Here is a 22639-nt window from a genome sequence, read left to right on the forward strand (position 1 = left end):
ATGGATGCAGACAGACGACTCGCCAAAGCTCTCGAGGCCGCCAACGACGCTCTCCAACATCTTTCAATAACCGCGGATTTCGGGAGTCTAGACTGCACACATATCGACCGACTTCTTGGGCGAGTAGTCGATCTACCAACCGAGGGAAACCAAAGGAACAGCAGACGAAACTTGCTTGTCATCCGACAGTGGATGATTAGTGAAGGCCCCGGCGTCGTGCTTCTCGAAGTCCTGGGTCAGTTATACTGGCGGTTGGGCGAGCTCAATAGCAACCAGTTCGAAAAGTTCAAAGCGGCACTTCAGCAACGACAGCCATACGTAACTTTGGTGAAAGATGCGAACGCAATAGCGCTTGTGATTCAACGCATTCGATACATTCAGAGATCAAAGGCAGACGCTTGTCAAGACTTTCTGTCCGAGTTGTCGGATCTTATCGGCGCTAAAGGTATGCGTTTCACCGTGAGAGTATCAAACGTAGCTTGCTAATATGAGCAGTTGATTCACCAATGCTAACTGTAGAAGCTTTACAGATATGCTCACGTAGCCCGACGCGATCTGTCCGTTCTCGTGACAGCATATCTTCACAGGAGACGGGACCCGCGAGTCTCATCAAGTATCTTCCACCTACCATGGTCCCCGCTGCTGGAGATATGGAAAACTTCCTCATCGACTTCTATGCCAGGGGTATCTGCCCGGGTCGCACCGTTGCATCACAAACGAATGTGTATGCGTCGTTACTACAGGTGGCAGATACTTGCTTAAGCACACGCTATGCTATCCTCAGTCTCTCAGCATCATATCTCTGCGAACAGATGCCGAAAGCCAAAGATACCTACCACCAAGCGGAACTGTATTACTCCACGCAAGCGCTTCAAGCTCTAGCATCACAAATTAGCGATGGGCATCACTATGACGGTGCCCTAGCCACTAGCATGTTACTGATGCATCACGGCTTGATAAACCAAGATGACTCTCATCTATGCTGGTCTTGCCACGCCAACGTACTCGATGCGATTCCACCAGAAGTCATCAACCATCACTCTGATCCCATCATGTTCCTGCACGCTCAGCTCATCTTAGCACACACCGCACAAACCTCTCGTCAGTTGAGTAACACTCGGCAACATGCATTCGAGACGACAAGCTGGTTAGACGGCATGTCGCCAAGCGATTCTTCGAAGATTTCGACGACCCTTGGGGTCTCGCCTCAGCTACTATTCTTCATATCGTCCACAACTTCACTTCCGACGGGACCTTACAGAATGAACAGACTCATGTACGCCCAAGCACAAGAGAAACAACTTCAAGATCTAAAGCAGTGGAGTTCAGAGCCAGATGGGCCGGAGAAAGAAATCCTGCTCGCCACAGCAGAAGCCTTCCGCCTCGCCGCGCTCATCTACCTGCGCTGTCGCGTCTACGGGTAAGCCCTCTATATAACCCCCAACATTCACATCCTAAAATGGCCTCAGATCCACGAGATTCCACTCCTCCATCCTCGAGCTCTCCGACGCTCTCCACACCTTAATCCTCTCCTTACCAGTCAAAGGCCCACTATACACCGCCATCTACCCCGTCTGGCCCTTCTTTATCGCTGCAGTCACTGCAAACTCAGACAAACGCGACCGCCTATACCAGCGCGTTGTACCAATACGAGAGGGCGACAAGAACACACTCCCACCCGTACTCAAGCGTATCAGTGGTATGCGCACCTGGCTTGCGAACCAAGACACGGCATGCCAGCGCGACGATGGCTGGTGGGACGAGATGCTCAGTCCGAGCTCCAGCACGATCGCATTGAGCCCGCATCTGCTGTGCTTGGGTTGAGCAGCTGCCAAACCTGCCGCAATCAGTCCGTCGCACTTTTCAAGACCCTAAAGCTACCGTTTCTTCCATTTTAGAAATCGCTGTCAAGATCTCATCTCTTTCTGATCTCTTACGTCATATATCCTAATCGGATGCATCTTAGCGAGTCATCATCCTCCTGTCATTTCGGCACATCTCAGGCATTTCTTCAAGCAAAGCATCGTCGATCACTCAACTTCGAGTCACCCTACAGCGTCTAGATCTCAATTCAATCAGTCTTCGCAGAAGCAGTCTCTTCTCTTTCCTATCATCTGGTTTCACCATCTAAATCATTCACACAACGTCCCGACACCATCTGAACAAGAGTTCGCTTATCTCAGTCTTTGAACCCTCACTCTTTCATCCGTTCCCCTCAGTTTTATGACCGAATCATAAGAGGTTTACATCGGTGATTTCGCATCTTCCTTCACATACATCTAGACGCAAAACCCTAATGGAATCTCATCCCCTCCAACAGTCACGCCTCGCCTACACCTTCTCCTCCCACCGCCTCACACGCCCCACGGGCATCATCGCAAGTCACAACAGCTGTTACGCCTCATACCAAGCACAGCCAACGCAGACATACGATACGCCAAAGCATCAGCCGTCGTCGCAAGATGCGCCTGATCGTCTCCAAAACCTAGTTTCATGTTAGCAACACGGCAGGAAGAGTCGCAGGCGGCGACGTCGTGATTTTTGCAACCCAGAAGATGCACTTCAGTAGACGTGATTCGTGTAATAGCTATGCCTGGTACTCGCCACAACAGCGCAGAACGGGGTCGGTCTCTAAACTGAACCTTGTATGTCTCTGTCTCACCTAATGTTGCTCACCCAACACGAATGGCAGTAGCGCACCAGCATACAGCAACCCCACCCTTCATCTCAACACCTCAAACATCCCCAGCAACCAACTTCATGATTACAACTAATTCCAATAATTCTCCAGCTATCTGCGTGGTATCCAACGTCAAACATGCAACAAGTTCGCGCGCCTTACTCCAAAGAGCCTAACCAATCCATTCGAATTCCAATTCCAATTCATCCATATCCTCCATCCTTGCCATGTATACCACCTCAATAACCAACTTAACAGCACGGACTCAAGACTCCAAAACCAGCCACTGACTATGCAAAAGAACCATAAGAAAAGAAGAGGTACCAAACGATACTCCGCTGAGCGATCTCTCAATATCCAATCCATGCTATTATCCTATCCAAACTTCTTAATGTTGTTTCCCAGACGGCTGGCTATACAAACGCCGGGGTAAGAAGAACCCTATGCTCGAGATCGGTCGTGTTCTACTCGCCGTTGACCTCCGGCTCGGGAGCGGTGCCGTTGGCGCGGTCGGCGCCCATATACCGCTGCATGTATGTGATGTAGTCGAATTTGGGTATGTCGCGGTCTTCTGCCATGTCGGGCCCTTTGTGCTCGGGCATGGTGGAGAGGAGGTCGTCGATGACTTCGTCGGGGACGAGGGAGTGGCGGAGGTCGAGTTCGGTGACGTATGGCTGGTGGGATGTTAGTAGCTGGTGATACAGGGAGAAATGAGGGAAAGAGGTTGGTATAAACTGACCTTGCCGTCGGCGACCTCTTTGAAAGACTCAAAGACTTGCTCCGCGGTATTTTGATCCTCGGTTTCGTCTACCATGAAGCGGATAAACTGCTCAAATGTAACGTAGTCTTTGCCACCACTAGTTTCGCGGAATCTGTCGTGCATTTCTTCTTCGTCGTATACCAAGCCCAAACTAGCCAATGCGGCAGAGAACTCCAATTCTGCTAACGAATTCGACACATCGCGGTCAAAATGCCTGAATACTGATTCAAACTCTTCAAGCTGTATTGGGGTGAGGTTGGTCATGTTACGTGCCACCATCTGGTTTTCCAAAAAGGCAAGCTTCTTCGATACTGAACTGCGGACCAAGCCCAGCTCGTATTCTAGCTCGTCGTATGTGTATGTTGTGAAGTCGTTCTCCTCGATGTTCGCTTCGGCGCATTGCTCGTCGATGGACGCTATGAGGTTCAGGTATTCGTCCAGGGGTGCAAGCGACTTGCTGATCTCCTTTGTGTGCTCTAGCTGGTCCTCAACATCGCCTTCCAACGCTGATATCGATGTAGAGAGTGTGTTGAGGGCCAGGGCGAAGTCGTTTGCTTTGTCGGCGAAGGATTTCCGCAGAGCGTTCTTGATGTCTCTGATTGTCTCGTTGATGACCTGGGAGCGTTGTCTCTCGGCCTTCATCAATCCCGTCCAGGCGGTGTCTAGTGCTTCGAGGCTGAGCTCCGCGGGCGGATCGTACGGTCGCAACCGGTATGTGGCCAGTTTTGTCCTTATATTCCCCAATAGTCCCACCAGGTCTGACTTCTCGGCTACCCATGTTCGCTTGCTCTTGCGCTTCCAGGCGGTGAACTCGGTCGACTGGTTCCTAGCGTCTGCGTATGTCCCGTCGAACGTGGCCTCCTCCCATTGTGTGCGCTGCTTGGCGATCTGGTCCAGCAGCTCGCGCATGCGTCGCTCGAAGTCGTTCTGCATCTGCCAGGCTCCCTGCATATTTGCGACGAACTTCTCGACTCGCCGCCCAGCATTCTCCACGCGCTCCATCTGCGAGAAGGCGTGGAACCAGTAGGCAATGTATGTCATGAGCGAACGCTCATCGGGCTTCGCGACGTCGCACACGTCCTCCACATCGAGCAGATCGGGGATACCAATCTCTTTGGAGGCGATGTCGAATGCAAGCTGCATGTTGCCGCGGTGGTCGCTCTTGTCTAGGCTGTCGTAATCGATGAGATCGGGGCGGTGGATGTCGAGCAGGGCGCAGCTGTCTGTTGTTAGCCCAGTCTCCCACCAAAGAGTCCTCTACCTACAATGCCAGTCCGTCGTTCCAGCTCGTGGAGAAGTCACGGACTTCGACCTCATCGTAGCAGGCCGTCTTCCGCTGACACCACAGCAGCAGACCCTCCTTGGCACTGAGACCCTCTTCGTTGATATCGCTGATGGTGAAGCGCAGAATGAGGGTCCATATCAGACCCAGGATGATCTTGCTGTTGCCGTCGACGACATCTTCGGCACCGGTGTTGGTAAGCTGGATCCTCCGACTCCGGATGAAGTCGAGCGACTTGTTGACGTTCTCAAACTTCTGCACGCGCAGCTTGGGGCGGGAGGCATAGCGGCCGAGGGATTCGTTGCTGAGGATCTCGAGGAGGTGTATGAGTATGATCTAGGGGGCGTTAGGACGTGATGCGGGGAGCGGCCATGTTGGGGGCCAAGCGGGGCACGTACACCGTCCGAGAGGTCGATGATGAGGTCCTTGATCTCGACTTCGCGGATCTTGAGCTTGCTGTTCAGCCTGCAGCGGTGTGAGTAGTCGTGTCGGGGCCGGGGCAGCGGCGGGGGTTGCAGCGTACCACTTGGTGAATGTCTTCTGCTGGACCTTGACCCATTGCTGTTCAAGCGGCGCCATGATCAGTGTGCATCAGGGCTCTCACTCGGACTGGGCGCATGCAGGTAGGAATATATTTGGGTGGATACGGGATGCTAGCTGGCGACTACTCGGGCGTGTTTTCCAGAGTCCTGGCCCAAAACAATGAATGGCTGACTGCGGGCGCGGCTTCGGCTGTCGCTGCATCCCTGTCCCAGTAGCGGGGCCCCTGGATCCACACAGCCTTGGGCGCCCGAGTCGCCTCTGGTTGGCTGCCTGCGACGACACGCGATATCTGCTTTACAGTCTCTTCGTCCAATGCTTGCTGAGACCGAGAGACAATGCCCAAGATACCCTTGGAGTAGCGTGTGTATCTAGTCTATCTATCTACTCGCATCCACTTGCCTCGTGGCTGCATCACGCCGGGCACAGCAGGCGCCACACACGCCATATTGGTCCTCCATCGCTCTTGCCTGCATCATGGCTGTAGACGCGTCTCAAGATGCCGCGTCGCTGCCATATCACGAGCCGGGCATCGTTGTCATTCTCGTGCTCACGTCTTTCCTCCTCCTCCTTAACGTCGTCAATGCTGCTCTCGACAGGGTGCTGTACTGCGGTCTGCTGGGCCAGGTTTTGGTTGGCATTGCATGGGGCACGCCAGGTGCGAAGTGGCTATCCGAGAGCTTAGAAGAGACGGTCGTGCAGCTAGGCTATCTGGGATTGATACTGCTTGTCTATGAAGGTCTGCATGCGCTGCATCAGCCAACCCATCACATATCTGTGGCATTGACTAACGCTCACCAGGCGGGCTTTCTACTTCGTTCCAATCTCTCAAGGCGAATCTGCTTCTATCTTCTGGCGTCGCACTCACGGGAATTCTAGTTCCCATCGGGCTCTCGTACACTCTGCAAGGCTTACTCGATGCTAGCCCAGTACAAGCCTTCGCCGCTGGCGCTGCTCTATGCTCCACCAGCCTGGGCACAACCTTTACGGTTCTCGGGTCGAGTGGCTTGGCTACCACCCGCCTAGGAGTTGTTCTCACAAGCGCCGCTATGATGGACGACGTCGTGGGGCTAGTGATGGTGCAAGTCATCTCCAACTTGGGTGGCGACAACTTCAGCTGGGTAACGGTCGTTCGCCCAGTCCTCGTGTCGATTGCTTTTGCGGTTATCGCACCTCTTGTCTGTCTCTTCGTCGCCAAGCCTTTGACCGCATGGCTGAACGCGTACCGCGAAGCTCACCCGGGCGCACATCTGAGTGCCTTGCTACAGCGAACACAAACGGCCTTCGCGATCCACACGCTGATTCTCATTGCTCTTGTCGCGGGAGCTACATATGCGGGCACATCGAATCTGTTCGCTGCGTATATTGCGGGGGCTAGCATCAGTTGGTGGGACTCTGACGTGCCCCATCCTACAAGCACTTCGGCTACGAATGCAGTAGATGAAAAAAGAAAGACAACTGTTGGTCCAATGCTTGAGAGCTCAGAAGGCTCGTCTCCGGATGCGTCAAAGACCACAGCAGACCAAAATCAAGGAGCAATTCCGTCTCGACCCTCCAACATGGAGAGTGAAGAGCATGTGGTTGCGACCGGTGGTGCAGCCATCTACGAGCAGTACTACCATCCCGCAGTGTCGAAGATCCTACAACCGTTCTTCTTCGCATCCATCGGATTCTCGATACCCATCACACGAATGTTCAGAGGCGCGATAGTCTGGCGAGGCATCGTCTACGCTGTTCTCATGACCTTCGCAAAGCTTGTGTGTGGTCTCTGGCTCGTCCGGTTTTCTATATCCCCAGGTAAGAAAGCGCCAGGCAGACTTTTGTCCAAGGTGCGCCTGCCTTCGGTGCCTCACCTGTGGGGAAAGAGTGGCGGCGCACCTCCCGCGCAAGAAGGGGTCACTTCAACGCAGGCAAGAGCTACCCCATCGCGAACCCACCCGATAACTTCACCAAGTAGTACCGAAAGCGAGGCCCGATCTTCGCCCAATCCACCAAAGCCCTTTTCGCTGCACCCGCCACTGATCCTCGCCTTTGCAATGTGCGCTCGTGGAGAGATTGGCTTCCTAATTTCCGGTGTCGCCGAGTCCCAGGGCGTTTTTGGAGAGACTTCAGGCGAGCCAACCGACATATTTCTTGTCGTGACTTGGGCCATCGTTCTGTGCACTATCCTGGGTCCTCTGGCTGTTGGACTATCCGTTCGCAGGGTAAAAGCACTCCAAGCGCGCAAGAACAAGGAACAGGAGGGCGCGGGCAGGAACGTTTTGGGCGTTTGGGGTGTAGAATAGACTAATCTCCGGAGTGAACCAAAAGCTATCGAAATGTGGTCGCAACATGCCCGGGCGGTCCAGTGCGCTCGACTTTTGCTGCAAACTGTTCACTTTGTGCACATGTGCCCCTGTTGTCATGACGTGCATCGCCGGGTGTCGCGACAGGGATAGCGGCTGTAATGGTGGGGTCGGAGGCGGGCATCATCCAACAGACGGTTGAAACATGCTGATTTGTACTCGGTGTATCGAGCGCCGTGGGACGTGAAACAATAGGACATGATATATAGTGGTTGCCGTCGCGATACCTTCCCATATATACATGGCGACCATGTGCGCAGCTGCAATGGATGCATAGCGCGAACTGTAAGTATGTAGACGAACATCAATGACATTTGACACAACGTGAAATCCCATAGTTTGGTAGAGTACCCTTCTTTTGCACAAGCAGGCAAGCAGCCACCGACGTAGCGAGCGGCACGGTTTCTAAATATGCACCGGTGGAGGCTGTGGAAGGTTTTGGCGGCCAGCCAGAAGGGTTTCAGACGTCAATTTGCCTTCTTCTGAAACGCTGAACGAGATGGTGTACTTGCAACCGCCGGGCGATCAAGCCGGACCCTCTGCCGTTGTCGCGCCTGTCTGCTGATGAAACGTCTGTAGTAGACTCATGCCGCTGGTAGTCATCCGCTTCGCGAGTGGCAACAGCCAATGAGTGCATATCGCGTTCTTTTCAGGCTCGACGTCCGAAGAGGAGTCGAGCGCACGTGAGAGAAAGTTCCGTGCCGGATGCTAGCGCGCCAGTGCCCAAAGCCAATGGTGCCAGGAGAAAGGGTTCCACTCCAGGCCCTACCACGACTGTGTACCAGACACGACTGCGCTCTCGCCCGCAGCCTGCCAGCTTCTCCTATTTACCCTGCTTGTGCAGTTTTCGAATGTGGCATCCTCGCTGAAGACGACTCGGTACGACGCCTTGCGCTTTGGATTGGCAGCAGCGTCCGCTCGCTTTCAGGATCAGGACTGGTATCCCGCTCTGCTGCAGCCCGACCCTCGCATTGCTGCTTACTCGACGCGACCCCCATCCCCGGACGCTGCGTCCTCGACACCACCCCAGCGCCCGCTGTCTCAGTGAGAGTTGACCCAAATCTCGCTCAACATCGCCCCGCCACTTACCTGCTCACTCCATTGAGCACGGGTCCCCCGCTATTCACCACACTCACCCCTCGACTGCCTGGCCGCACCAGAGGCAGTGAACGACTCACGAAGCTATTGTAGCTATTGTATAATTCGACTGTTGTTGCTACAACCATAGTCTGCCCATGTGAGTCCCCTGTCGCGCCTTCCTCGGCTGTCATCTGGCTCCTCCAAACACCGTTTTTCAACCCCAAACGGCAGCAGCGTCACCTGCCCCGTTTCAATCAGACTGCCACTCGCGAGACCGGCCGCTGACCACAGTGCTCCAGCATGTACTCCCACGGACAATTCGAGAACACGCGTCCAGCACCGCAACCGCCCACAAGGTCCAACCTTTCCTACACTCCCAACCCCAATCCCAACATGCCGGGCAATATGGCCGGCCGGAGTATGCAGTCGCCTGCTTTCAGCAACGGCTCGCAAATGTCGCTTATACGCACACAGTCCGAGAGAAGCGTCTCGACAACTTCCACAGTCAAAGAAGGCATGGTCAAGGTCAAGGATGCATCCTGGGTCAGGAATTTGATCTGGGCCGACCGGTGGCTGGTACTGCGCGAATTCGAGCTGAACTTTTTCAAGAGCCCTAATGCCTCCAAAGCATCAACCACGATTCAACTGCGAGACATCCTCGGCGTGGAGCGATCAGACACGCAGCCTTTGTCCTTTGAAATCACCAAGGCTGCCAACACCAGCAAGGGCTCGTCCCCGCCCCGCGATGGCCCTACGAAGGTCATTACATGCAAGGTCGAGACTGACGATGACGTCTACTCGTGGATCGACAGCATCTACCAGCGCTGTCCCAGCATGGGCGGTGTCAGCAACCCCACCAACTTCACCCACAGAGTCCACGTAGGCTTCGACCCTAACAGCGGAGCGTTCGTCGGTCTGCCGGTAGAATGGGAGAAGCTTCTTACCGCATCCGCTCTGACCAAAGACGACTACGCGAAGAACCCCAAGGCTGTTCTGGAAGTTTTGGAGTTCTACACCGAAAAGCTTGTCAAGCGCTCCGAGGACCCTCAGCAATACCCGAGTCTCACTCCGACCCCGCCAACAAATGCTGGAATGGAGAAGCAGCTTGGATACGGTGGCAGCGGAAATTCAGTTGCACCTCCGCGCCCTGCACCGCCTGGCAATTATCAGCGAAAAGACAGCTACAGTCAAGGCTATGGCGGTCAACAAAATTCGGCTTCGCAGCAACAAAACCGCTACGAACAGGAACGCTACGAACAAGATCGCTATGAACAGGATAAGAGGAGGCAAGAGGACCAGATCAGGGCACAGCGCGAACGCGATCTCCAGAGGCAGAGGCAGGAGTACGAGCGCCAGCAAGCGGAGGATGCTGAGTACAATAGGCAACTTGCGGATCTAAAGAAGGTCCCTGCGGCACAACAAGAAATTGGCGGAGGCGGCATTTCGCGAGATCAGAGCCCGTCAGGCCAGAGGTACAACCCCAGCCGCCCTGCGCCATCGACTCCCGGTTCCGCAAGAGGCCCACAGCAGCAGCCCCCGCGGCAGCCAGTCGCACAGCGTCAAGCGCCTCCAGCACCTCAGCAACAGAATGGTGGCTACAGCACATCTCCTTCCAAAGCGCAGTCCACTCAGCAGCGACCGCCCATGGCCTCGAAGAATTCTAGTGGCCAGGTTCCCAGGGTTGCTAATGGTCAAAACCAACAGCAAAAGCAATACCAGCCAGGTGCTGCACCCAAGCCGTTGAACGTTGCTAAGCCTCAGAATGCTCCTGTCAGTGATGCAGTGAAGAAGGCCGAGCAGGCCCTTACTGCTAAGCCCAAGGAGGAGCCAGCACGGAAGGACGTGCGCATGTCCAGCATGTCCGAAAGCGAGGTCATGGCGAAGCTCCGGGAGGTCGTATCCAAAGAACGGCCACTGGACTCATACAACAAGCAAAAGAAGATTGGTCAAGGTGCTAGTGGTTCCGTGTATGTTGCCCGCATCCGTGAAGGTGCCACTTCGCCCATGGCCCGAAGGGTTATGCAAGAAAATGGCCCACGTGCACAGGTCGCTATCAAGCAGATGGATCTCCGCAACCAGCCACGCAAAGAACTTATCGTAAACGAGATTATCGTCATGAAGGACAGCAAACACCCCAACATCGTCAACTTCTTGGACGCGTTCTTGCAAGAGGAGCAGTCCGAGCTTTGGGTCGTCATGGAGTTCATGGAGGGAGGTGCTTTGACCGACATCATTGATAACAACCCTTCCATTAGCGAAGACCAGATCGCGACCATTTGCTTCGAGGTAAGTTATGTAGCATGGACTTTGGGGAATCTACACTGACAATCATCAGACCTGCAAGGGACTTGAGTATCTCCACAACTTGAACATCATCCACCGAGACATCAAGAGTGACAACGTCTTGCTCGATGGCCGTGGCAATGTCAAGATCAGTATGTATCCGACACGTATCCTCTATCGACAGCTTGCTAACCTTTGACAGCCGACTTCGGTTTCAGTGCGAAGCTCACCGAGCAGCGCAGCAAGCGTGCGACTATGGTCGGAACTCCATACTGGATGGCCCCTGAAGTCGTCAAGCAAAAAGAGTATGGCAACAAGGTCGATATCTGGTCTTTGGGTATCATGGCCATTGAGATGATCGAGTCTGAACCACCTTACCTGAATGAGGAGCCGCTCAAGGCTTTGTATCTCATTGCCACCAATGGCACTCCTCGTCTCAAGAAGCCAGACAAGCTCTCGAAGGAGCTCAAGGCCTTCTTGTCGGTCTGCCTTTGCGTCGACGTAAAGTCACGAGCAAGTGCCGGAGAGCTGATAAGCCACGACTTCCTCAAGAGCGGATGCAGCCTGGCGAGCTTATCTCAGTTGCTCAACTTCAGGAAGAACGGCGGCCACTAAACCCCGACTGGGCACGCCACTACAACATCAAGACTTCTTCCAGTTGAGGCCACAAGAGTGATGGCGAGCTGTTTCATGCTTCTGGACTTCGATACCCTTTCCATGTACATTTTCCCAGCTATACCCAGGCTTCCCGGCTTCCGTCCTTACCGAACGATCAACGACATACCACGAAACCTAGGAAGGCGTCATTCGCTTGGGCAATATCAGTTTGGTCACCTGTACCCTCTTTGGTCGCTACGGAATTTGCCTTTATACATCCCATGTAACTACTCCATCCGCTATTCGCCTTCTCGTCCGTTCTCTCAGAGCGCCAAACCAAGCGCCCTACGAGCGGTAGATTTGCCTCTAGTCTACAAACGGTGCTCGAAGATAACCGAATTTGGAGGGGTGAGGTCCATTGCTCCTAATCTTTCTCTTCGGGCCCGATATGCGTGCGCACTAGGTAACTTGTCATGTTTGTTCTTTTCAACGTTCCACAGCGTAGCGATATCACGGTCTGGCAATCTTAAGCATCCAGGCGCAATATTTAGGGTTCTTCGTAATTAAATCTTTTGGGAGTACATGTGGATACCGATAGATCAAATGGCAGTGTCACAAAAGTCCAATGCGAGCTCTTCCTCTTTTGTGCTTGACTTGCCTTCTGCGCTCAGGCCTACCTTCGCTGTCTACACACTCGCAGTTTCGGCTATACCGTACGGGATAATTAGCACATACACTAATAAGAATTTGCAAACACCGAAGCTGCCACCAATATCGCAACACGGCCAGCCAACCACTCGTCACGTGCCATGGACAACAGATCCCAGTCCATCTTCCAATGCCTTGGCTTTGTGTCCCCCTATCAGCGAAAAGCAGATTGCTCTTACAGGCTGCAGCGGACTTTTAGAGATCTAGTAACCGGTAATGTGTATCCAGGATAGTTACGTTTGTGTGTGCTAGGTAAGACAAGGTAAGCTGGAAAGCCAGTTCGGGACTTCGACTGCGTTTTTGACAACGTTTTATTGTGTTGTTATACTTTGTGTTGCTGCATTCGTGTAGCTAAAGGCGTGCTATACCTTTGATGAAAACGACCTGCGGGGTTACTTGGAAGTCTACTGTTGTATGGATTTTTGTTTTTTTGGAGGCTGGGTTGGAGCGTTAGGGTGGCGTTGTTTTAGTCTCTTTTTGCGTGGGTTGTGCAGGTGTAGGCGGAGTTAGAGGTAGAGTAAAGGTAAAGACAAAACCGCTAAGGTGCGGGCTTAAATAGCTAATATGTGTTTTCCTATTTACTCTTTGTTATAGTCCTCTATCTACTAGCTACTAAGTATAGCTGTGCGAGAACGAGTTAAGGCTTTTGCGCTTTGACCTTGCCTAGAATACTCCCTGTCGTACCGCGCATCACTTTCCAAATCGTACTCTCATCAGCCCACCACGATCGCGGTGTAAGCAAATTGCAGCGTATCCAAAAAACTACTTAACATTCGTCAGGCGCTGGCAGTTATAGTCACAACAAAAACGATGTTTCGACCGTTCCGATTTCTCGACTTGCCTGTCGAGTTACGACTCATGGTATACAGCCTCATCCCCAATCGCACCATCCATGCCCGATACGTCAAATTCAGCGAAGACGGAACAACCACGAATAGCTTCACTCTTATCACGTACACAGCGCCCACAGCCATCCTGGCTACATGCAAGACCATCAACAACGAAGCCGCAGATATTATCCTCAAGACCACACAACAGCTTCTACCGGGTCAAAACGCCACGGAGATAGCTCCCTTTATCACTGGCGTCACACCGCGAATCGAGACCGACGCTTCGAGTCTACGAGTAATCGGAGACGAGAAAGGGCCTATAAGAGCGATGTTCGACTGGTTCTCCACCCTTCGGACAGAGGACTACGATGATTTCGACGCTTCTCTTCCGAGGTACGCATACGACGCATACGACCTCCTCACCAGCCACGGATACATAATGGAGGGCGGTACGCTGGCAGAATCAGTCCGTCACCTCATCAACTTCATCCGCAAATCTGGACTTCTGCTTCGGACTCGTCGCCGAACGACTTGGGTGCTGGATAACAGGTCGCATGCGCTTCATGTTGCTTTGACCGCGGGTGGCGAGACCGAGCGTGATACGAAGATTGTAGTAAAGGAATTCAGTAAAATGATAGGGCCCCGGACATCCAAGCAGACGGGGGATAACTATGTCAGAATCTCCACACTCGCAAATGTACCAAGGGCACATTGGCAAGCTATCTGCTGGTATATCGAGAGTAAAGAATGGGGGCGTCGTCGGGTTATTGAGGCTCAGCGGTGGTCTGGAAAGAGGAAGAACGTTCCTGAGGAAGCAACGCTTGTGTTTGGTTGCTATGACTTGGACGAAGAGTTTGAAGAAGTCTACGACAAGTTTTGGAGGGAAGGAGACTGGGAGCTTTGAAGGGATGTACATATGACTAGGTGGGAAGGTGGTGTAGAAGAAGCCCGATGTATATGTAGGCCGTGCTCTACCTGGGTGTTGGGGAATCGGATGAGCAAGCCAAAGGACACGGATTCGAAAGGGTGCACGCTTTAGCCATTCATTCATGGGTTTAGTACAGCGAGAAATTTCGATTTCAACCCACCACCTCAATTAACCCCCAACAAATCCGGCAACTCAATCAACTCCCTCTGCATCTCGCTACACATCTCCAAGAACTCCCTCTTCTCCATCTCCGTCGCAAACTCAATCTTCGCCCCACTAATAACCTTCCCCTTGTCCACACTCTTCCCAACCCCCACTTTCTCCTTACCTTTCCCTGTAACAGAAGCAGTGGCAGCTTCCGCAAAACTATCCTTCCTCATCGCGCGATCACCTCGATCAATCGGCACTCTCAGCCCTTTGATCTTCACCTCCCTGTCCCCGCCGTCTTTCACTTTGATGGGATTGACGGAGGAGTTGAGGTAGAAGGCTAGATAGCCGTTTCGGAAGTCGGCGGAGAAATGGATCAGAGCGATGATGGCGCCTGTGTCGTTGTCTTCCCAGACGCGGAGGTTCTCCAGGCCGCACATTTGCTCAGCGTAAGAGAAGGACTTGGAGAGGCCTTCGTGAATGCGCATTGTTTTCTCTGTGCGGAATGTCGCGAGTAGAGTGCGGCCCATTAGTTCGTTTTGGAAGAGTGCGGCCGCTGAAAATGCAGTTAGTCATCGTCTTCTTTCTAAAATGCCATTTCAGTAGTCTACCTTGTGGTGAGTCGAAGACGTAGTTGATCCAGCTAGTCTTTTCTACACGCACTGGCCGATTGCCGTGCTTGACGTCGTGAAATATGAGCTCGCAGAGGACTGTGATGGAGGCTTTGGCTGGGTTGAAGTAGCTGGAGTACGGGATGTACATCTGGTCGTCTTCCATACGTAGCTCCACGCGGGTGGTGTTGTCGTCGCTAAACGCCCATACGGATGTCACGACGCGCACTGCCTTCGTCTCAGGGTCGGTTACGCGTTTCCGTACTACGGCGATTCTGCACTCTTCAGAAGCCTGGACCATTTCTACGTCTCTTGGGTCGTCCTGGTTTATCCTGTGTGAGTACTCGACGAGCAAACCGCGACTATCTGTAATTAGCATTGCTGAACACGTACATTGAGAAGAACGGATTAAGAGCAAAGTCGGCTTACACATCACATAGAATGGCGGAGTTGCGAAAGGCTTCCTTCTCGAATGCGGCTTTTTGACTGGTAGTGGTTGAACTTCTGTGAAGTTTCATGATCTCTGGTTGTGACGGAGGGTAAGGGCTTAGCATGGCATGCGATGTCTGAGTAGGTGTTCTTTCGAGTTCATGAAGTGAGCCGAGCTTCATAGCCGGAGGTGGGAGTAGCGTGTGATGCCGACTGTCAGCCTTTCGGCCCGGCTCGCATGCTTCCGGTGTCCTTGGAAGAGGTGATGTTTTCTTGATCGATGTCGAAAACTGTCCGCTCAGACGAGAGTCAGGCAGTAACGAAGATGGACTTTGCCAACCGACTGAGCTTGTACCAGCGTCAGACGATGCATAGCTACTGCTGGAGTATCGCAAAGATGAGCCGCCAAAGCTAAATTCCGACACACGTTTTTGAGCGGGTGATGATGTTCTTGAGGCGCTCACGACATCCGCCGGAGATGTCGGAACAGGAGCATCATCGTTGAATCTGACTATAGAGGACTGTTCGTAGGACTCCGGGCGCTGCGGGACCCGTGGCAGAGATATTTTGATATTTTGTGACCTGGGTGGAGATTCTGGGGGAGATAAAGCATGGTACATTTGGCTCAATGGGTCGGCGTTTTCGGTGGTCGGTGAACGCGCAGGGTTCTTTGCTGGCACGGGTGGCACATGTGAGGTGCGTGGTGCAATCATTAGGTCCTCTACCATACGATGTACTTCGTCCAGCTGCTGATCGATGCTTCCAGCCGAGTGATGCATGTTGTGGATTCGCTCTGCCGTTGGTATGATGTTGCTGTCCATACGAGCCATAGACTTGCTGCGCCATGGTCAGTAGATGTATGACGTAGATTTGGCAGCACTAGCCTTTGCAATGCTTCCGTCAGCTCATCGATAGAGTTCGTATGTGTCTGTAACATCTCTTTCAGATCTGCGAGGTTTCCGCCCTCAGGAGTCCAGATCATCGTCCTGTATGAGGCTAATACCAGATCGCTCCATGAGCGCTCGATTGCGAACCCTCCAACTGTGCGGTGCTTCTTGATGACTTGGTATTGGTCGATCAGCGAGTCAAGGTCATCTACTGTCCGTTGACAAGACCTTAGGATGGTGCCAACGCCATCTTTTATTTCCTGGTCAGCGTCCTGTAACAACTGCCGCACGGACTCCGCGTGCAGCGTCTCTGCCAACGATGCCAGTGATTTTGCGAGGCTGCCAATTTCCGTCTCAACATATTGAAGCTCCACTGGTGCATTCTTTTGGCAAGCAGAAAAGGTGCGCCCAATCTTCCAAGCCTTCTGCGACAGCACCAAGATGTCCCCAATGCTGGGGACGGTCATGGTGGTGGACGATGACGAGTCATACACGAAGTTGAGCAATCAGCCAGGTAGTAAGACGGCGCACGGATGGGGATGTTGATAGCAATTCGAAGTGTCCATAAGGTCTAGAGAATAGGCATAGAACATCCGGGGGAGCTCTCGATATACTGTGGACACGGGAGGCGTGGGGGCTATGCGATGAGGATTCGCAGCACAAACTAGAGCAGCCCAGCGCCGTGCGCCTGGGATATAAGACTCCATAACGACTGCCCGCGTGTACTGTGGGGACCGGTGGCCGGGTGTTCCAGTTCGCAGAGGTTGAGAATGGAGGAGCATGGGTCGCGATGCTCGACCGGGATACCACGTGGGTCAGGTAGCGTCTCGTCATTGGCGTCAACCGCACAACCGACATTTGCCCCGCGTAGCTGTCAATACCTGCCAACCGGCGCTGGGCTCAATGAGGACCGACATGCGCGCAAGCTTAGACTCCGCAAGTTCCAGCAATTGTGACACGCATGCGCAAGACGAATGTGTTTGGTGCAAAAAGCGGGCTACCACTCGGACCGGGCAGCCATGGCACCGGCCGTCCTGCAGGGTACCGTCAATTCGTATTAAGACTTTGGTATACATGTACAAATCCCGCCTCCTGTGGGATACGTTTTGCCGACTTCCGTGCGACCTGATAGAGTAGAGAAATTTTCGAACCCATGGTACTTGTATGGCCCATCTTCCCGACCGTCACGGTCCAAATCATACCCGAGAATCCATGCGCCTAGAGTGTGTAGTATTGTACAATGAATCGCAAATCGTTGTTGTCATATCGTCGTCTGGTGCTTATGCGAGGGGAGAGAAAAGACTAGAGGGGTCAGCGAAGTTCCCAAATATACATCAGCCACGATCAAGTGGTATCTTGAGAAAGAGGTTCAGGGCAGAAGCGAGTGAGCGGAAGAGCAGAAAGACCATAATTCCCATAGATGCCTTGGTCTCCCACTGACACTGCTAGGCTGGCCCATTATTGCCTTGGTGCAATCTTGCAGGAACAATATCACAGTCTCCTTCTCATCGTCTGCTTCCAATCTCCGGAAGTCGCCAGGCTGATTTCCACAGCTTGTGACGTTCTTTGCCATGTGAAGAGTGACCTCGTGCTTATAGGAAACGACCGGGGTGGGCGGTGTACTCACCGGATGAGAGAAGGCTTAGGCTCGCTTCGGGAGTATCCGAGGTATAGGATCAAAGGCAGGTAGCCGTAGTGAATAGCGACGCGGGAGACATCGATGATGCGCGCGATGCGCTCCTGTATGGAGTCAACGGAGGCCCGATCTGTATATACTTGGCGTATCGACGTACCTTGGACTCTTCTGACAACTGGTACATGTTGAGTATGTAGTTAGCCTGGGTTGAGGTGGTCGAGTCGTGTGCTGTATTGGGTGAAGGCGGGCCCAGCGAACGAAGTTGCGATGATGCGTAAAGCTCAAAGTTTTGGGATTAGCCGCATGCGTGTTAGCGCAAGCTCGGACTGGAGCTCCAATATCTTCCAGATACCTTCACTTCGTTCCTGAACACCAATACCCATTCACGACGCCTCACGAACCCCACTGAATCGCTCGAATCTCTATTGCGACCCAGGATCCAGAGTTTCGAAACTATAGACACACGTCTTTCAACATGTCGGCCCCGAGTGCGCGTCACTGGTAAGTTCCAGCATTCCGAGTAGCGAACAAGTAGCGAACATGGACTCACGAATGCGCAGGGAACAGAATAAAGAAGCCACAGTCTACGTCGGAAACCTCCATGAGCGCATCACGCCCCGCATTCTTCACGAGCTGATGCTCAACGCCGGCCGAGTACGAAATGTCAACATGCCCGTTGATCGCGTCAATGGCCAACATCAAGGGTTCGGTTTCGTAGAGTTCCACACGGAAGCAGAAGCAGATTACGCGCCCAAGATCATGAACAACGTCGCCTTATACGGAAGCCGGATACGTGTTAACAAGGCGTCCGCAGATAAGCAGAAGAATGTTGAGATTGGCGCAGAGCTGTTCATTGGTAACCTTGATCCTGGAGTGGACGAAAAGACACTGTACGACACATTTGGCCGCTTCGGACCGTTGGTGAATGCGCCCAAGGTCGCGCGCGACGACATCACGCAAGCATCCAAGGGATACGGTTTCATCTCGTACGGCGACTTCGAATCCTCGGATGCGGCAATCGCGAGCATGCACAACCAGTACATTATGAGCAAGCAGATTACAGTTCAATACGCATATAAGAAGGATGGAAAGGGCGAGCGGCACGGCGACGAAGCGGAGCGTATGCTTGCGAAACAGGCCAAGGCCCACGGAGTTGCGCCTGCTGTGCAACCTCTGCCGGCACATCTTTTCCAACTCCCACCAGGTGCTGCACCTAGTGGACCAGCCATGGGCATGGATGGACGTGGCATGCCCGGCGCACCAAGCGGACCTGGAGCAGGATACGGACCTCCTGGCGGACCTCCAGGTGGACCTCCTGGGTACGCTCCCAACGGTCCTGGAGGCTATAGCCGTCCTCCTTCCGCAGCCCCGGTCGGCCATCCAGGTCTTCCACCACCCCCATCTGGCTTGCCTGCTCGCCCACCAAGCGGCGCTCCGACGAACTTCTTCCCTCCTCCGCCCGGGTTCAACGGCCCACCGCCAGCCTTTGGTGGTCCACCAGGTTTCGGAGGACCCCCCGGCTACGCTCAGGCACCGAGGTAGAGAGAAGAGACGTGAAGGGATCAATGACAATCACGTTGAATATGGGCGTTGTAGCTTGAGCAGTCTCCAAGATGCTAGGACCGGTACATCTGCGAGCCAGGGGACCCAGCCCGTCGGTAAAATAGCCGTCCACGGAAATCGCGGAAGTCATGGCCTCTGATCGACCTGAAGCAGCATGAGACGATAGGGTCACGATTAGGTGGCATGATGTTCACCACGCTTCGAGTTGAATAAGGGAAAACATCAAAAGTGTATTCGAGAAGGCGCTGAAAGGTCAGCTAAGGAAAGACGCAGAACTCGGAAGAACAGAAGACACAGGATATCTGGCGTCCAAATCCGTACTCGCAGAAAGATACCCGCCAAGAGCATGTCAGACAGAGATAGGCCACTGAAGGCAACAAAGGAAATGTAGTAATGTGTCCAAACTCCATACAAAAGAAAGAATTACGAAAGAGGCCTGTGAATGAAATCCGCCATTGAACCCAGTCGTTGCAATTACGAGAAGCTGACAAACTTGGGGTCGCGGGGTATCCCATCTGCACCAATGTTGTTTTTCTTGAACCTCTCTTGCATGTATATCCTACGTGCCTCGTCGAAGTCGCAGCCGCGTCTCTTCATAATGCGCATAACCTCCTTCTTCCCCGCGTCGTCCAAGCCTTGGCGCGAGTCGCCGGCTTCCACGTTCCCACTCAGGTCAAACGCTGAGGACGAAAGGCCGGCTTCGATGTCGTCGCGGAACGAGGATGGGAGGCGCGTGTAGATGGGTCCGGGGATAGGCAAAAGGTGTATCCAGCGGTGCCGGGTGAAATAGGCAGCTGCGCAGTGTTAGTGTGGCGCAGGAGGTGTTCACTAAGGCAACATACCTGTCGCAATCACCAGAACGAAGAGCGAGACGGAGTAGAGGATGTAGGCCATGATGAAGGTTGCTTCCGAGGCTGCACGAGAGGTCTATAGCGTATGCGACAGAGCGGAGGTCTTCGGGAGTGCGGGAGGGAGCTGCTCGGCGCGACAAAGGAGTTGGTGATGAATACAAAAGAAACGGATGTGAAGTAAATTCAGCGGTAGTGTGTAGATGAGCGCCTCTGAAGCCAAGGCATTAGGGGAGGTTGATGCAAGACAACGATGGTTTGTAACCACGGAGTCGCGGACAAGAACGCTCGGCTGCACCGCCTCACGTCGCGCGTTCATGCATCGTCACTTCCGCTCCGCTCTTGGCGTCGGCACCCACGTTGATCCATCCCCGAAACACGCACTAAGCGCATGCGGTAATGCAGACGAGGGCCCTCGATTCAATATTGGCGAACTTTCCCAACGTCAAGCAATCGACATCGTCCGTATCCACATTCCATACAGACACAATGGCCACCACTATCTCGCACGATCTTGCCTGGGAGGTTACCAGTGAGTGAAAGACTGGGACGCGCATTGGGGAGGGATTGGGGTTGACATATGGCAGAGGGACGCAGCTCCACGCTCGTCAAGAGGGCGAACGGTGTCCAGTTCTCGCGCGATCCTCTTAACCTGAGGAACGTGTACAGCCGCAAGGTATGTGTGGATGTTGTATTCTTGGGGACAGTCAGCTAATTCTGCTCAGAACGAGGGCTCCATTGCCAACAAGGTACGACTACCACGAACCACGAATGCGCCGCGCGCACATGCGAACCAACACAGGATACGGTATTGACAACGTTGGAATAGGCTATCGGTGTTATCCCCGGCCCCGAGGGTGGTGTCACTCTTCTCACCAAGAAGGCCGACAAGCACCACCAGCCCGCATCTGCCATCCAGACCACCACCTTCGGCCCCAGCAGGTCCACCCGCAAGTACGTCTTCTCCAAGCCGCGGCTCTCCTCGCTCGATCGTACCGATACCGCATATCAAAGGGCTGCTTGCTGACCAACGTAGGACATACTCCGCCATCGTCAACTCTACCACCAAGCGCAACTACCGCCCCGACCTCCGCCAGGACGCCGTTGCTAAGGCCTCCGCCATCCGCAAGAGCCAGAAGCCCGTCAAGGAGTCCAAGCCAGCCAAGGCCAGGGGTGCCAAGGCTCAGGCCGCTGCCACCGAGGCATAGATCATGAGATACTGAAGAGCGTGGTGCATGTGAATTGGTTCGGAGTTTTACTTCATTCGGTTCATCATCTTCTGTGGGATTCGGAGCTCATGAAAGAAAATGAGCATGGGTTGCATGAACGAATAAAGCTAGAGTCTTCACGACGAATCGACTCGGCGAGAAATGAATATGCTTCGAAAACCAAATGCTGGTGTGCACAATATCTTCGTGATGGCGTTATGGATGTTTTCCAAGTGTCATAAGATGTTGCATGTTCGTGATGCCAGATCGCTCAATCACAAAGCCCGCTGAGTGTACCTTCAACACAACATATAGTCGCATCTCTATGCCTGTGGAGACTAACCGTGACTTGTTGTATACATGGATAAACAAGGCATATCTCCAGTCAGACAGTATACGGAACGCAGGGTGTGAGATTACATACCTAGCTTTTCTAGGACGAACATGGTAATACCAGCTTGCACAAACCATGGTCTCGGGCCAGAGTATCGTATCCAAGTATACCAATTGGAAGAGAGTGTAGATAGATTCTAGATGATTGCAGCAGCTTATGTAAGCAGCCATGATCTAATCGCATGCCGTGTGCCGTAGCTAAAATAGCCCCGCCAGGGCTGGCTGGCCGCCCACCTTTGGGCATGCAGCACGCAGAACTTTGGCCTATTGACGCAGTAGTTTGACGCCGCAGCTCTCGCTGCGCTTTGCTTGCGGTATGCCTTATGAGTTTTATAATTTTGATCCTTCCCATCGAATCACCTACTCAGCCGTTTCGGTTGCTCAATCTTCAGTAGTATAGTGGTCAGTATTTCCGCTTGTCATCTTCACAGACAACTCGCGGGAGACCGGGGTTCAATTCCCCGCTGGAGAGCATCTCATGCATTCATTTTTTGTTTTTGCTTCGGGTGGGCCTTTGCAAGTTGGCCATGAAGGTCAATTCGGGGGGAAATTCGTGACGATGTTTTTTGCCCTGAGTAATGCATACTACCACACTTCATAAGCCTGCAATGGTGCCAGTAACTTCGCATGTGAGTAATAAGTCATAAGGAGAAACGTGATGTACAAAAGTCTACTCTATCTTGACAGAAATCTACTCCATCGCTGCCGTGGGCCGTCGTCGCTTTCTGCTCCTCTGTGTGGGTGGTGACGGATTAGCAACGACCGATTTGTCGAGCGCTTCTTGAATCTTCCTTGCAGACCACCCGTCATCGGTTGGCGTCCAGCTCCTCAGAAAGGAGGCAGAACCAGCGTGCCAGATGAGCTGTTTCACGGTGCCTGGCGGT

The 22639-nt window shown here is 53.3% G+C and overlaps 8 protein-coding genes and 1 non-coding gene across 9 annotated transcripts; 7 read left to right on the forward strand and 2 right to left on the reverse strand.

The window, feature by feature from the left end:
- J4E93_008301 (uncharacterized protein) lies at nt 1–1824 on the forward strand (the record flags this gene model as incomplete). The annotated part of the gene is made up of 3 exons (XM_049346203.1): nt 1–445; nt 523–1420; nt 1470–1824. 3 exons carry the CDS (start codon nt 1–3, stop codon nt 1822–1824), a joined length of 1698 nt encoding a protein of 565 aa, XP_049196604.1.
- Nucleotides 1825–5739: 3915 nt separating this feature from the next.
- J4E93_008302 (uncharacterized protein) lies at nt 5740–7547 on the forward strand (the record flags this gene model as incomplete). The annotated part of the gene is made up of 2 exons (XM_049346204.1): nt 5740–6001; nt 6064–7547. 2 exons carry the CDS (start codon nt 5740–5742, stop codon nt 7545–7547), a joined length of 1746 nt encoding a protein of 581 aa, XP_049196605.1.
- A 1440-nt stretch (nt 7548–8987) lies between these two features.
- On the forward strand, nt 8988–11585 carry J4E93_008303 (uncharacterized protein; the record flags this gene model as incomplete). The annotated part of the gene is made up of 3 exons (XM_049346205.1): nt 8988–10973; nt 11023–11122; nt 11173–11585. The coding sequence occupies 3 exons, from the start codon at nt 8988–8990 to the stop codon at nt 11583–11585; spliced, it is 2499 nt and encodes an 832-aa protein (XP_049196606.1).
- Nucleotides 11586–13085: 1500 nt separating this feature from the next.
- J4E93_008304 (uncharacterized protein) lies at nt 13086–14009 on the forward strand (the record flags this gene model as incomplete). The annotated part of the gene is made up of 1 exon (XM_049346206.1): nt 13086–14009. The coding sequence occupies one exon, from the start codon at nt 13086–13088 to the stop codon at nt 14007–14009; it is 924 nt and encodes a 307-aa protein (XP_049196607.1).
- A 188-nt stretch (nt 14010–14197) lies between these two features.
- On the reverse strand, nt 14198–15224 carry J4E93_008305 (uncharacterized protein; the record flags this gene model as incomplete). Its single annotated transcript, XM_049346207.1, has 3 exons — nt 14198–14736; nt 14792–15157; nt 15221–15224. 3 exons carry the CDS (start codon nt 15222–15224, stop codon nt 14198–14200), a joined length of 909 nt encoding a protein of 302 aa, XP_049196608.1.
- Nucleotides 15225–18218: 2994 nt separating this feature from the next.
- Nucleotides 18219–19285, forward strand: J4E93_008306 (uncharacterized protein; the record flags this gene model as incomplete). Its single annotated transcript, XM_049346208.1, has 2 exons — nt 18219–18244; nt 18304–19285. 2 exons carry the CDS (start codon nt 18219–18221, stop codon nt 19283–19285), a joined length of 1008 nt encoding a protein of 335 aa, XP_049196609.1.
- A 495-nt stretch (nt 19286–19780) lies between these two features.
- J4E93_008307 (uncharacterized protein) lies at nt 19781–20200 on the reverse strand (the record flags this gene model as incomplete). The annotated part of the gene is made up of 2 exons (XM_049346209.1): nt 19781–20100; nt 20149–20200. 2 exons carry the CDS (start codon nt 20198–20200, stop codon nt 19781–19783), a joined length of 372 nt encoding a protein of 123 aa, XP_049196610.1.
- Nucleotides 20201–20643: 443 nt separating this feature from the next.
- Nucleotides 20644–21362, forward strand: J4E93_008308 (uncharacterized protein; the record flags this gene model as incomplete). The annotated part of the gene is made up of 5 exons (XM_049346210.1): nt 20644–20686; nt 20742–20830; nt 20880–20903; nt 20984–21108; nt 21191–21362. 5 exons carry the CDS (start codon nt 20644–20646, stop codon nt 21360–21362), a joined length of 453 nt encoding a protein of 150 aa, XP_049196611.1.
- A 778-nt stretch (nt 21363–22140) lies between these two features.
- On the forward strand, nt 22141–22227 carry J4E93_008309. The gene has a single exon. It is a non-coding gene; the product is annotated as a tRNA-Asp (tRNA).
- The last annotated feature ends 412 nt before the right edge of the window (nt 22228–22639 follow it).

This window comes from Alternaria ventricosa, assembly GCF_023758065.1.
Source record: "Alternaria ventricosa strain BMP 2768 chromosome Unknown scaffold_16, whole genome shotgun sequence".
Taxonomy (NCBI): domain Eukaryota; kingdom Fungi; phylum Ascomycota; class Dothideomycetes; order Pleosporales; family Pleosporaceae; genus Alternaria; species Alternaria ventricosa.